Here is a 12,654-nt window from a genome sequence, read left to right on the forward strand (position 1 = left end):
GTTTTTGGAAAGTCTGTTGGTGGCTATGTGCCAGAGAAGAGCCAACCCATCAACACTGGCATTTTTACGCTGTTCGGATTGAACAATCTATTCAGAATGGCCACGATTGGTTCAGATTATCTAAGACATAAGATTAGTGTTGGTGCAAAACGTTCGAGCAAACCTAGTGACTGCCGGTTTTACCAGAAAGAATGACTAGTGGAAGCCAAGTGAGCTATCGGCAACAAGGAAAGAAAGCAACCGGCAACAGAAAAAGCAGCTCGCTGAGGCGCACCGGGGAGAGTAAAGTTTAGACGCAGTGCAGTTTAATCTCATGCTGTTAGGATAATCAAATTGATTTCATCTGTTCTTTTTCTGTTTGCTTCAAAACAATTCATCGGAAGTCAATGGAGTAATCGAGGGGAAGTGACAACGATTTACGTACTGCTCGTAGAGGCTTGCCGTTTTGGCTTGGGGAATGACTGTACTGCGTGCGAATTTGTGTAAATACAGACCCGTTGTGGACTATCTGACATGGCTACAGCCAGATGTATTTCAGTGCACAGCTAATCTTTATGCATGCCGTTATGGCCAATCTCAGATACAAATACAAACGACAGTGTTGCACTGTTTTTTGCTGCACTGTACCTGCACACTGAAGAGCAGCAGCTGAGAATTTGTAATTCCCATGCCTTGCATGCAGGGTGATGTCGTTGGAATGTCAGTCTCTCATATCCATCTACTACCCTTCTTAGAAGACGGATCTTGATGTTCGACGCCATTGTTGTACGAATGCAATTAGGTTTGCCCAAACTGCAATCTACTGCCCCATGCCTGTCTAGTATTCAGTCGACTCGTGGAAAAGCATGAGAAGGAACCCTCAGAACCAATTTGTGATCGGTCGGAAAAGTGCTTATATGCTCGAAACGAGTTTTGTCTCTTTATGTCTCGTCTACATGAAGCTGGAATGCACCTGTTATCTTTGATAATAAAGAACGCTGTGAACCAACTGAACCCCTCGAAGTCGTCTAGCCTGGTGAAGGCATTTCTGCAAGTTGATGGGGCCGTGGGATTAATTGGGCCTCCCCCGTGAAGTTCCAAACAAAGCACTAAGCGCGACAAGTACATTTACCGCATCCATAATAAGTTATTCATACAAGACTGAGGTGCAGAACAAGCTGCTTCACTAGATATGCGGGTACTTGATGGGCGGTCTTCGGCGCTGCATCTGTTTTCATCCGACAAATTCCCTGTGTTTTGTTAGATGGACGACGCCGCTGGGACCATCCAGAGACAAACGATCTATCCAAAAGTACCGAAACTGAAAAGCCACTACAAGGCTTGTGGCTATATCATGGTGAGGCGGTACCTCTGGGTATGGCTTTCTGTTCCGGTTTTTAGCAACCGCCCTGAGTCGATAACGAACCTGTCTCGCGAACGCAAAAATGCTGTTGTGACACGGATGAGATACAGAGCTCAAATCCTATCCTCATATAGGTGGAATCGCGGCATGCGCTATCACCTGCAAAACAGCGAATGCGGCATTTGACGTTGGCTGTGATTTATGTTGTCTCGTGCCACTCGAGACGGATGGAGTCCATGGACAGCTGCCGTCCTAAAGGGTCCCGCCCAGAACTGTATAACTCAAATCGAATAAACCGCTATTTTGTCTCATCCATAGCATGTAACAATTGTGTCGATTCGTGTGTTTCTTGTTCGGTGGTGGCGCACGTAAAACTACAAAGCGTGGGGAAGTCAGAGAGTCCGTTGGTGCAAGGTCAAGCTGTTCCCATTTCGGCGTGCTCTTCCAAACAGGGGCCCCACGGAACGCACCATCCGGAACTCGTGGTGCCCGAGTCAGCTAGGCATAAAGCGCAGCATGCATCCGGTTAAGCACAGCACTAAAGAGAGTCGGTGGTAAGTGCGTTTTTGCGGTTATTGAAGCCGCTCTCGGTTTTCGTGCAGCTGCACGACCCTTTGTTGGGGATCTACGGGACGGTTGGCGGGGAGACAGCGTAGAGCACAGAGCTCGGCTGGTGAGGATAGCATGCTCGACGTGCAACCGGCCGCGGGCTTGAGCGCAGTAAGTGGATTCAAGTTCGTGGCCTTGCCGGGGGGTACCGCTTCCAAAGGGGAAGCGACAGGTGCTGCTGAGAACCAGGCACCAAACAAACAGAAAATTTCTTTCTTCGCTCTTGGGTCTGCTTCTTCACCTCTGTTTATGTCTCGTCAATCCCTGTGCCGTCTTGACTTGTTTTTATATATACCTTTTTAACACCGCCCCGCCGTTCACTACTTGCACTTTCGCTCGAGCGTCGCCCAGCAGGCCGCATCCGAGGCGCGCTCCCTACGCAGCAAACGCACTTATAGCAGTCAAGGGGGGCGCTGCATACTGATCGTCCCACCAATCAAAACACTTTACTTGCAAACGTAGCAGGCTTAACAAACCTGTTGAGCCGCGGAAAGGATTGCATCGGTTTATGCGTGTTGTTAAGTGGTGCCTAATGCTTTGTTTTCGTGCTTTTCCTGTCACAGAGGCTGCGGTCCAAGCGACTTGCAGTCTGGCACCGCGACCTTCTGTGGGGCGCGGCGATCGTCTGTAGTGTACAGACAGTTGATCTGCGCTGACGTGTCCTTAGCGTTCCATTCTCATCGCATGTCACTTCCCTCGTTTCCGTTACTTTGTGATATGTTCTGTATCAGCGAATCAGGTGTTTTTTTACGATCCGTAAAGTGGATCGGACCGTTTTCACCATCGCGTCCACAGCAAGGGGCTCACCAAAGTTTTGGGGACGGACCTGCTCATAATTCACTGTTCAGAAAGACTTACTCTTGAAAACCGAAAGCGACCAAAGAAAGAAGCGCGGAAGAAGCGGAACAGAAAAACGAGCTCAAGTCTCCTTTTATATGTGTGGGCTGCCGTGGTACGCTCTTCCACTTGCGTTGCACAGTCCGTGCATTTAAGTGCAAGTGTGGGCATGACAGCATCCTGTTGCCAAAGACGAGCACAACGTATTTGCGAGTCGTGAACGAGTCTCAACGACCGTCTAGAGTGTCTCAGTGTTGAGACAGCGACTCGTTGCCAGCTTTTTAAATTTGGATCACGGTTGTTGGAAAATCGGGAGCCCGATCAAAAAAAGATGCCGTGTCCGCCTTTGTTTAACGAAATTGAAACCTGTACATTTCTTATGCCACTGTACAATTGATTTTCTTGTCCGTATGTATTTGCACGCGACAGAAGGAGCAAGTATTATTGGTACGTTGTTCACGTTCTGTATTCTGCGCTCACGGGACTAGTTGGATTGGGTGGATTCGTCTCATCCGACCGTCCCCCCACCCTGCTGCCCTAGCTTGTCTCGAAGTATTTCTTTCGTGTCTTCTCACTTCTTTTACCGGGAATCATCCTTCTGTCTGGTTTCGCCGCGGCGCATCTCGATACCTTCCGCCCTCTGTATCATCGACCTTTTTCGTGCTGAAGACTCAGGGAGCCTAACAGGCCGAGCGCCGTAAGGAAATACATTTGCATTTAATCGTCCGCGCGTGACACTGCTCCTGTGCCAGAAGACTGACCAGTTCGCTCGAATGTGGACTGAGGAGCACGTAGCTTGGCGAAAGTGACATCGTGTAGCACCCGAACAGTCTGAAAACCAGGCGGGCACTCACTGTGTTGTGTCCTTCAGTTGTAGTTACACTGTCTTCCATTATCTGGTGCTTGGATCCTCTCATAACACTGAAGACCGATTTGCCTTTTCTCTGTCGCAACCACAAGTCGTGTAATCCGTATCATCGTAGCCTTGGTTAATCAGGCCACCCATTCAACTCAAGAAACTCATTCTTTCGCGATGTTGCTGGACTTCTGTTGATCTACAAGCGTTGCGGCGGCTTATTCAGTCATATATATGAGTAGGGGTAATTATTTTTTGCAACCGTAGTTAGCGTCGCCACTAAGGGAGGGGAAATTCGAACCTTGCCGTAGCTTGGATTTTGCTGTTGCTGTGTCTTTTCGTCTTTGCAGGGTTTCAGCTTTTTTTCGAACGCGGTGCTCTCTGCCCAAAGCATTTTGCTCACAAAGTTTTCGGCTGTGCCTGGTCGCGGTGATCTACCGGGACGCCGTTTTTTTCTCCCTTCTGGAGACCCGTTCTCGCCAGCCTCCGGCTGGTTGCGACCGAGTAGCAGGCGGGGAGTCTTTTCTAAGGAAAAAAGGGAAAGCATTCTTCTGCCGCTGTCCGTGTACCGATGGTAGACCTTCAAGATCAGCCGTTTTCGGGGTCCGCTGACCTGGACACCCCGATTCCGGCTTCGATAATGTACGACTCAGACCTCTCTAAGATCTTCGCGGCCCTCGCCGCACCGCTCTTGCAGAGCCAAGAGCTTGGTATGTTGAGCCACGAAGACTGTTCTGCGGATACAAACGCAGAAGACTGCACGCCGCGGACTACGGACCAGGACGGCATTGTCGACGCCTACGGCGCTGTCAATCGTTCGGCCAAAGGCAGTCGCTGTTTGAGCGATCAGTCGCCGCGCAAGTGCCAGGCAGACTTGTCTAGCGACCTAACTTTCGCTGCTCTCAAGGCTCTCGCGGGTCACCTGGAGAGCCTTGAGGCGAGCGGCGGGAGCGAGAGGTGCTCACCCCGCGCCCGAAAATTAGGGCGCGGCGAGTCGTCTCCTGGCGCGTGTGAAGAAGGCCTCAGGGAACACGAGTCGAGCGACAGAATCGAATCGTCCCGCATGCACGCGGTAGCGGAGCGCCAGAGACTGGCGGCAGATGCAGAAAAGGTCGGGCTCGGTGTCGAGAGGCCGAATGTGGACTGTTCGTCAGGCGATGCGGTTTCAATGGGGCTCCAACTCGAGGACTTGTCTTCGGGGATGGCGCTGTTCGGCCGCGGGCTGAAGCGCGCGGCGTCCCAATGTTTCGATGGAGAGGGATTCGCAGACGCCTCGCCCACAGACAGCACACGCTCTGGCGGGGACGGGCCTCGCAGCGACAGGCGGAAGAGCCCTAAGATCGGAGACACGGATTCGGGGAAGCGAAGCGACTGCGAACTCCTCGGCGTCGACCAGCTCCTGAAGGAAGACCTAGAAGACGTTCTGGAGCTGGAGCAAGCCACGTCACAACTACTGCTCAGCGACTCAGACTCTACGAGTCTGCGTGAGACGCAAACGCCTCAATTCAGGTGAGGCGGCCACATTCACATTTAAATGACTCCAGCAACCATGCAGGTATAGATGCCACGCTTGAAACTGCTTTTTTATCCACAAGTGTTAGTCGCGAATGCAAAATTCCTTCACACTTAATTGATTTTCTTGCCAGTGGCTCTTGATCTGGTATAACACAGCCAGATGACAGACCCGGTTTCGCGTGAACGAAAGGTAGCGAAACGGGAAATTTGGCATGCCAGATTATACGAAAGTACTAACTTCGGGCGAGCGGTCCACCTAAACTCGTCTTTCGAAAGACATGAGGGAATCCTGCGTGTTTTCCCTGTTGCAAGCAGAGGGTTGCTTGACCTGCCACCTCCCGCTGTCAAATCTTTTGACGTCCACGCGTCGCGATCGCCCGATTTTGGCTTCGGCACCAAGATCGAATCGACTGGGCAACCGTCGACGGGTGGACTTCCGAGCATCCTGCCCCGATCCTTCCGCAGCCGCAGCGACTACCTGTCGTTATGCAGTTTGCAGACAGGATCCTCGGATTTGGGGAAAGAGCGAGAACCAAGAAGTCTAGAAGAGCTGAAGTCTCTAGCCGGAAACGAAGGTAAGCAGGCACTAGCCACAAAATAGGCAGTGTCGCCCCCACGAACTGCAAACGGCCCTCTTTCGTTCTCCGAGATTGCGAATTTGTTAAAGACACTGACGGGAAGACAAGGTTGCGTTTGAATAACTAAAGAGACGCAGAATCCACCTTCGGTGTCTGTAGGCGTTTGTTCAGATGGCACAGTCAGATCAGAGCTGGCCGCTGGCCTTGTTTTTATGGCTTGAGAAGGAGACATGTGGTATATCTGTTGGCCACCATGTTGTATACGTGGACTCGTTGAGACGTGTCACACCACCCAGAAGTCAGAATGACTTTCTGTAGCGAGTACGATCTGTGCGCATAAACGACTAAGTCGGCCGTTCCCGTGTGTTGCCTTGTTCGTTCCAGAGCTGGGTCTTACGGAAATACACATACTCGCCGAAGGCTTGGCGAAAGAGTTCATGGAGACATGCTGTGCGAGGCTGAGGCCTGAGGGCTACCGAAACTGCAGACTCAAATACCGCCGGGATAATTTGTCCTTCACCGTCGTGTCGAAGAGCCGGTCACGGTGCAGCAGCCCGCGGATTGACAGTCGCAACGGTAGATACACTCCGCGGTCTGCGTTGAAGGAGGGACCTTCGCCTTGGTCCTCGGGAGCTGGTATGTTTGCGACTCCATTTGGATCGAGTGGAGGCCACATTGGACTGGCAGGAAACCCGTCGGTGTATGGGGAGATGCGCCTGCCTTGCGGCTCACGCTCCATGGGAGAGAGCGGCGTGAACGATTCTACAGTGGCGGCGGTTGTGCACGCTTTTTTGAAAGCCACGTCTATCCTTGCGGATGCGACAGTACAGCTGCATCGCGAGAGACTAGGTGCAGGGGCTGTACCCAGTCCTCAAGAAGGATTTAGACCCGTGTCCAACACGAAAGCAGAGTATCAGCTGGAGGCTTTCCGCAGATCCGCGTAATAACGAGGCGAAGATCCACACATTGACAGGAGACACGCAGGGAGCAACTGGAGCTGAGTGCTCGCCTGCAGCTGCGATTCTGGCTTGCGTCCCCATGAGCAATGCCAAGGAAATGAGGGGAGCACTCCTTCCCTGTTTGGCTCCACCCTTCCAGGCGGTGAAGTCACCGTCTGCCGCCGGGAGGCCTGTTCCGGGAAGACCCTGGAATTCTCCCGAGCGCTGTTGCTTGTGTTTTTGGACATGTGAACGCAGCACCACTTCGTTGCTTCACTATACACGTCTGTGGCGCGTTTATACAGAAGACCAGCTCTTTCAAGACAAAGGGTGCTTCGTAGTTTTACACATACAGGAAAAAGTGCGTTTTGCGTGTGAATATACGCGCTAGCATGGCATACAAAGGATTTGTCACGGGGGTAGACTATCGGGGAAGAAACGAGTACGCCCGCGGTCTTGTGTTGGATACCCTCCATATACTCCGCGACACTCGCTACGTACGAAGTTTGTTTAGATGCAATTGTTTTTTAACCTAGCCCACTCGCACTCGGTGCTTGGACGACGCACATGCCGGGAGCGCCGACTATACAGGAAACCAACTCTCTCCGAAGGGTTCTCCACCATAGATACGAAACCTTCTTGCTTTATCACTTGCTTCACTTTTACTTGCCTTCACGACCTCTGTGTTTCCGGGATATGGGTCCATACACTAGCGGTGTTCCTACCGCTTTTACTGAGGACTGGAGCCGCTCTGAGAGGTCGCTGTCCTCCATCCGTGTATACTGTCCGCGTCCGTGTTCCAGTTTCTCTCCGTTTGCGTCCATAAATCGATGCGTTGACAGCGCGATTATACAGTACATATGATATGTCAAAGGAAGGGGTTTTCACGTTGCTGCACAGATGGAAAACCACTTGTTTTGTCATGCAGCGCATGCCGTGTCGGTGCTAGGACGTTCGTGTCGTTGTGCAGGCGTCGGGGTATTCGTGGTGCATTCCCTGTTTCCCAGTGTGGCGTCTGTGACTGACTTAGTGTCTTTACGGAGCGAGGTCAATAAACATGGTTATTAAATCACAAAGCTCCCCGACTCGCCTCCCAGAAAATGTAACATCGAGGGCGTGATCCCAGGAGAGACCAGCTCTGTCAAATGAGGGGCCGTTCAGTGGTACAGAATCGAGTGAACCCCACGTGCTTGTCACCTGCGTCATTGCGCGCCTGCCACCTACAAAAAAGGCGGCTTTTCCCCGTGAGAATTGAGGGGTACAGGATTCTAATCTTCCTGTCATCGTTGAATCTGTAGCATCTGCGGCATCTGTACCTGAAAACGTCTTGCATGAAGCTTTTTCATATTTATCGTCGATGACATGTGCGCAATTCGCGCCCGTAGTGGCTCGGTACGAATCAAACGTCAGCCTCACACCTAGACAGCAGCATGCGCCTCACAACAGAAGGCTGTTTTCGTATCAGGCTGTCTTGCTGTCGCATCCATGCCATTTGTGTTTGGTGTGATTTCCACCGAGCTGTCGCCTTATCGATGGACAGCCTCACACCAGATGTGTACATGCCACTTCTCTGTACAATTCGTGCCGCTCAGAGAGATAGCTACTTTCTAACCGTGTTCTATCGGCTTCCATATTTGACCGAATTCTCTCCGCGTTGCTCCCACATACCGATGCGTTGACAGCGTGATTATACAGTACATGTGATATGCCAAAGGACAGGGTTTTCACTTTGGTCCACAGATGGAAAACCATTTGTCTCGTTATCCCGCTCACGCCGTGTCGGTGCTAGGGCGTTCGTGTCCTTGCGCAGGCGTCGGGGTATTCGTGGTGCATTCCCTGTTTCCCTGTGTGGCGTCTGTGACTGACTTAGTGTCTTTACGGAGCGAGGTCAATAAACATGGTTATTAAATCACAAAGCTCCCCGACTCGCCTCCCAGAAAATGTAACATCGAGGGCGTGATCCCAGGAGAGACCAGCTCTGTCAAGCGGGGGGCCGTTCAGTGGTACAGAATCGAGTGAACCCCACGTGCTTGTCACCTGCGTCATTGCGCGCCTGCCACCTACACAAAGGGCGGTTTTCCCCGTGAGAATTGAGGGGTACAGGATTCTAATCTTCCTGTCATCGTTGAATCTGTAGCATCTGCGGCATCTGTACCTGAAAACGTCTTGCATGAAGCTTTTTCATATTTATCGTCGATGACATGTGCGCAATTCGCGCCCGTAGTGGCTCGGTACGAATCAAACGTCAGCCTCACACCTAGACAGCAGCATGCGCCTCACAACAGAAGGCTGTTTTCGTATCAGGCTGTCTTGCTGTCGCATCCATGCCATTTGTGTTTGGTGTGATTTCCACCGAGCTGTCGCCTTATCGATGGACAGCCTCACGCCAGATGTGTACATGCCACTTCTCTGTACAATTCGTGCCGCTCAGAGAGATAGCTACTTTCTAACCGTGTTCTGTCGGCTTCCATATTTGACCGAATTCTCTCCGCGTTGCTCCCACATACCGATGCGTTGACAGCGTGATTATACAGTACATGTGATATGCCAAAGGACAGGGTTTTCACTTTGGTCCACAGATGGAAAACCATTTGTCTCGTTATCCCGCTCATGCCGTGTCGGTGCTAGGGCGTTCGTGTCCTTGCGCAGGCGTCGGGGTATTCGTGGTGCATTCCCTGTTTCCCTGTGTGACATCTGCCGCTTGCGTCGTGAATTAACAAAGTTATGGCGTTGAAAGCTGATTCATCCAGTTGTTTTGCTGTATGTGCAAAAGCGTTTCCCGCTTGGTTCGGAACGGCATTCACGGCAGTGGTGACGGTCTGTGGGTCATCAACTCGGAATAGATCGTGCTGTTATCCTGAATACGCCGAGAAATTTCTTCCTCATATCTGCGTCATCTGCAAGTGCCGGCTCAGACAGTCGGAACTCCCTTGCACCGTAATCGAGACTAAATGCTCCAGAATCTTGCTCCCTGGCAGGTGGAGCTAGAGCCGTCTGCGGGTCATCAAATGCATCTGGGTGTACTCTTTTGGAGCGATAGCTTTTTTTTCCTTCGGTTCAGATGACACACACGTCCGTAGAGCCATTACACAGATCAACTGTTCCCAGAGAGAGGTTCGCTCGGATGGCAGGCCGGTCTACGCGCACATAAACACAAGACTACCTCTGATTGGTGTAGAGGCTGTTGTGTCTGCTCAGTGTTCCACCGTGGCATTCGCGTGTATACAAAAGATACCTCTGTTTTTTACGTTTCCGCCAGGCGACACGTGTGCTCGATGTTTGCGTGGATTCTGTATCCCGCACGCCGTGTGTATTATACGTCCATTCACATCCAATTTTGTGTCTAATCAAAGAGCGCCTCCTTCTTGTCTCGGTTTGAAACGTAAACATGCGTTAACGTGCAAGTATCAAATAGAAGATCTCTGGAGCAAATGCACTCTTTAGACGCGTGGCGCATACCGAGAAGCCACGGTTTGTTATCTGGGTTATTCCCGCTGGGCGTGGGTGTAGGAAGACAGTCGGTTTCCATGCGTTTCTGGATCATCCAGTGTAGCCTGTGCCGCGATCATTCCCGGGTAATTCCCGGGGTTGTTGTTCACGTGCATCTGCATTTTCGGCATTGCTCTCGGCTTCTTCCTGTCTTCTCTCGGCCTAAAGGCGTTCCCTGTTGACGGCAAAGCATCTCGCACAGCGAGTTACCAATCTGTGAAAACTGAGGGTAGGTCGGGAGGTGGGACGCCTCCTCTTCAGCATTAAGACGTCGGCTCTTGAATGAAAACATGCTCGTTCCTGTATACGCCACCAATGGAAAATGCAGCAAGTTTTGTCATCCTCCTTGGCCTCCTGCTTCGTGCTTCAAAGTTGAAGAGGTCTACCCCATGGGGGAAAAGTGCTACATTTCACTACGGCCCTCCGTGGCCTCCGCTTCTTGCACCATAGCGTAGATAGAAGAGTCGATTGCACTTTTGTTATACGACTGTGCCTCCTTCAGAACGGTCATTTCATGCCGCATGGGGCACACAGACGGGATTTTCCATCAGGAGCTTACACCACTGGGTGCATATGAAATCGTAGAGGGTTGTCATGGATCGGATGGCTAAGCGTTTCCTGCTTAGTCACCCCTGGTCTCTTTGTTCCTGTGCCTTGGTGCGGCGCTGCACTATGGTGAAGAGCGGTTGCGCATGAATGTCAAAATGCCCGTGAACGCTCGCGTGAACCACACGCCCTGCTGTCTTCACGGAACCGTGGTCAAACTCCACACCTGTCAACAGCACAGTCGCCCAACAACAGCTCGGGCTGCAGTCGAATTCTTATTCGCAAACACGCCTTTTGTTCTTGTGCATTGCTTGCCTTTCTTGAGAATCCGTACCCCACCAACGTTTACCGCCTCGCGCCCGAAAGGTCCATTCGTGGTTAAGAAGCCATACTGGGTATTACAATTCATGTGTATCTGCGCTAAATCTCTACGTTTAACATGGCAGGGTCCGTCTGTAGCACGACCCAAATGCTGTACGAGAACCAACTAGGGGTTCATGCGCGCAGCGTCTGCACCAATTAGCCTCTATTATCCCATCTGATACGGTGCCAAGAACACCAGTGACAAGAACGCAGACCATTCGAGACAAGTACAGAGCGTTTCTACTGAGAACAACAAACAGCACGAAGCATACGTGTATTTTGAGAGTTCACGGGGTCTAGGATGTCGTGCTGGCACATTCGGGGTTTGAGCCCAGAGGTGCGTTTTTTCACTTCCTCACCATAAGATTTCGGTATTGAAGGCACGTCCTGCAGACAACGTCCCGAAACAATAAGGACGAACGGCAGCGCTCACTTGTATGGAAGTCGCAGCTGGCATTTGAAGTACAGGGACGCACGAAGACGGGAAATTTGGTAACAAGTTCTTTCAGAATATATTGGTTTTCGTTCAGATTTACAGTGAGTGCGCAGCCGGGATCGCTAATGTTAGACCTCTTTGACTTCCAGTTGTGCCATTCGCTTCGTTTGACCGCCCCTGCTATGTCGGGAATAGTCACACTACTGCACACGTCTTTTCCTTCGTCCCCCCTCCCATTAACCCTTTTCATGAAACTTTTCGCTGAGAGGCCTGGACACAGAGATGAGGCGTCTTTGTCCGTTTGATCGTTTCCTGTGAAAACTTGAAAAACACGTGAATATCCTCTGCGAAGCTACCGCTGCCATTGGATTTCGCGCCGACGACTGTGCGTTGCCATCCGGCGCTTCCATTCGAGGAAAAGAAAGGTAACTCGAGTTTCAGGCGTGTACGGCGAGAGCCACCATGACATCAGCGAACTTGGACGACGATTTACTGTATCGTGTCAGCGCTTTGAGAAACTGAGTGTTGCCTCAACCTGTTCCGGTGACTGCTGGTGAGATGGTACATGAGGCATCGGATGTAGTTTCCTCGCGAGTTTAATGGGTGAATGCGAGACGGCAGCGGAAGCTGTGGGGGAACTGCAGTGTTTGATGTACTTGCAGATGGCAGAATATTGCCGCCGGTTATGGCTTCCTGTACTTTTCCAGAAACCACCCGCCCGTTCAAATAAGTGTTGTTAACAGCGCTTTCCTGAAGGCAGACAGCCACGCCGGTGACGTATGTTCGCTAGAGAGCTAATTAAGTAAACATGCAGTTCAGACACGCTCCCACCCACGCATTTACACGTCTTTGCATAGATGAGCCAACAGTGGAAAAGCCAATCGCGGAAGAGCATGTGACGGTAACAGTCGATGTGATGCCATACTTCAAAGTAAAACGAAGAAACTGGTGCTGCTACGGAAGTGCCGGCCGGATGAGGCCGGCTTGGAATTGCATCCGTCGACACTCTAGTTGCTCTGCAACGTGGGCTGATGACGCACGTAAGGACCCGCCACACTGCTGCATAGGAGCGTCGGTCTCGACAGTGAGGCAGAAACAAGTGCTGACGGATACTGCCGTCTCAACACGGCCACCCAGTACCCTAC

At 51.5% G+C, this 12,654-nt stretch overlaps 1 protein-coding gene across 1 annotated transcript; it reads left to right on the forward strand.

Moving 5' to 3' along the window:
* The first annotated feature begins 2,274 nt into the window (after window positions 1-2,274).
* On the forward strand, window positions 2,275-12,508 carry TGME49_320090 (hypothetical protein). Its single transcript, XM_002369835.2, has 3 exons — window positions 2,275-5,153; window positions 5,475-5,734; window positions 6,122-12,508. The coding sequence occupies exons 1-3, from the start codon at window positions 4,216-4,218 to the stop codon at window positions 6,679-6,681; spliced, it is 1,758 nt and encodes a 585-aa protein (XP_002369876.1). The 5' UTR covers window positions 2,275-4,215; the 3' UTR covers window positions 6,682-12,508.
* Window positions 12,509-12,654: the final 146 nt, after the last annotated feature.

This window comes from Toxoplasma gondii, chromosome IV (genome assembly GCF_000006565.2).
Source record: "Toxoplasma gondii ME49 chromosome IV, whole genome shotgun sequence".
Taxonomy (NCBI): Eukaryota; Apicomplexa; class Conoidasida; order Eucoccidiorida; family Sarcocystidae; genus Toxoplasma; species Toxoplasma gondii.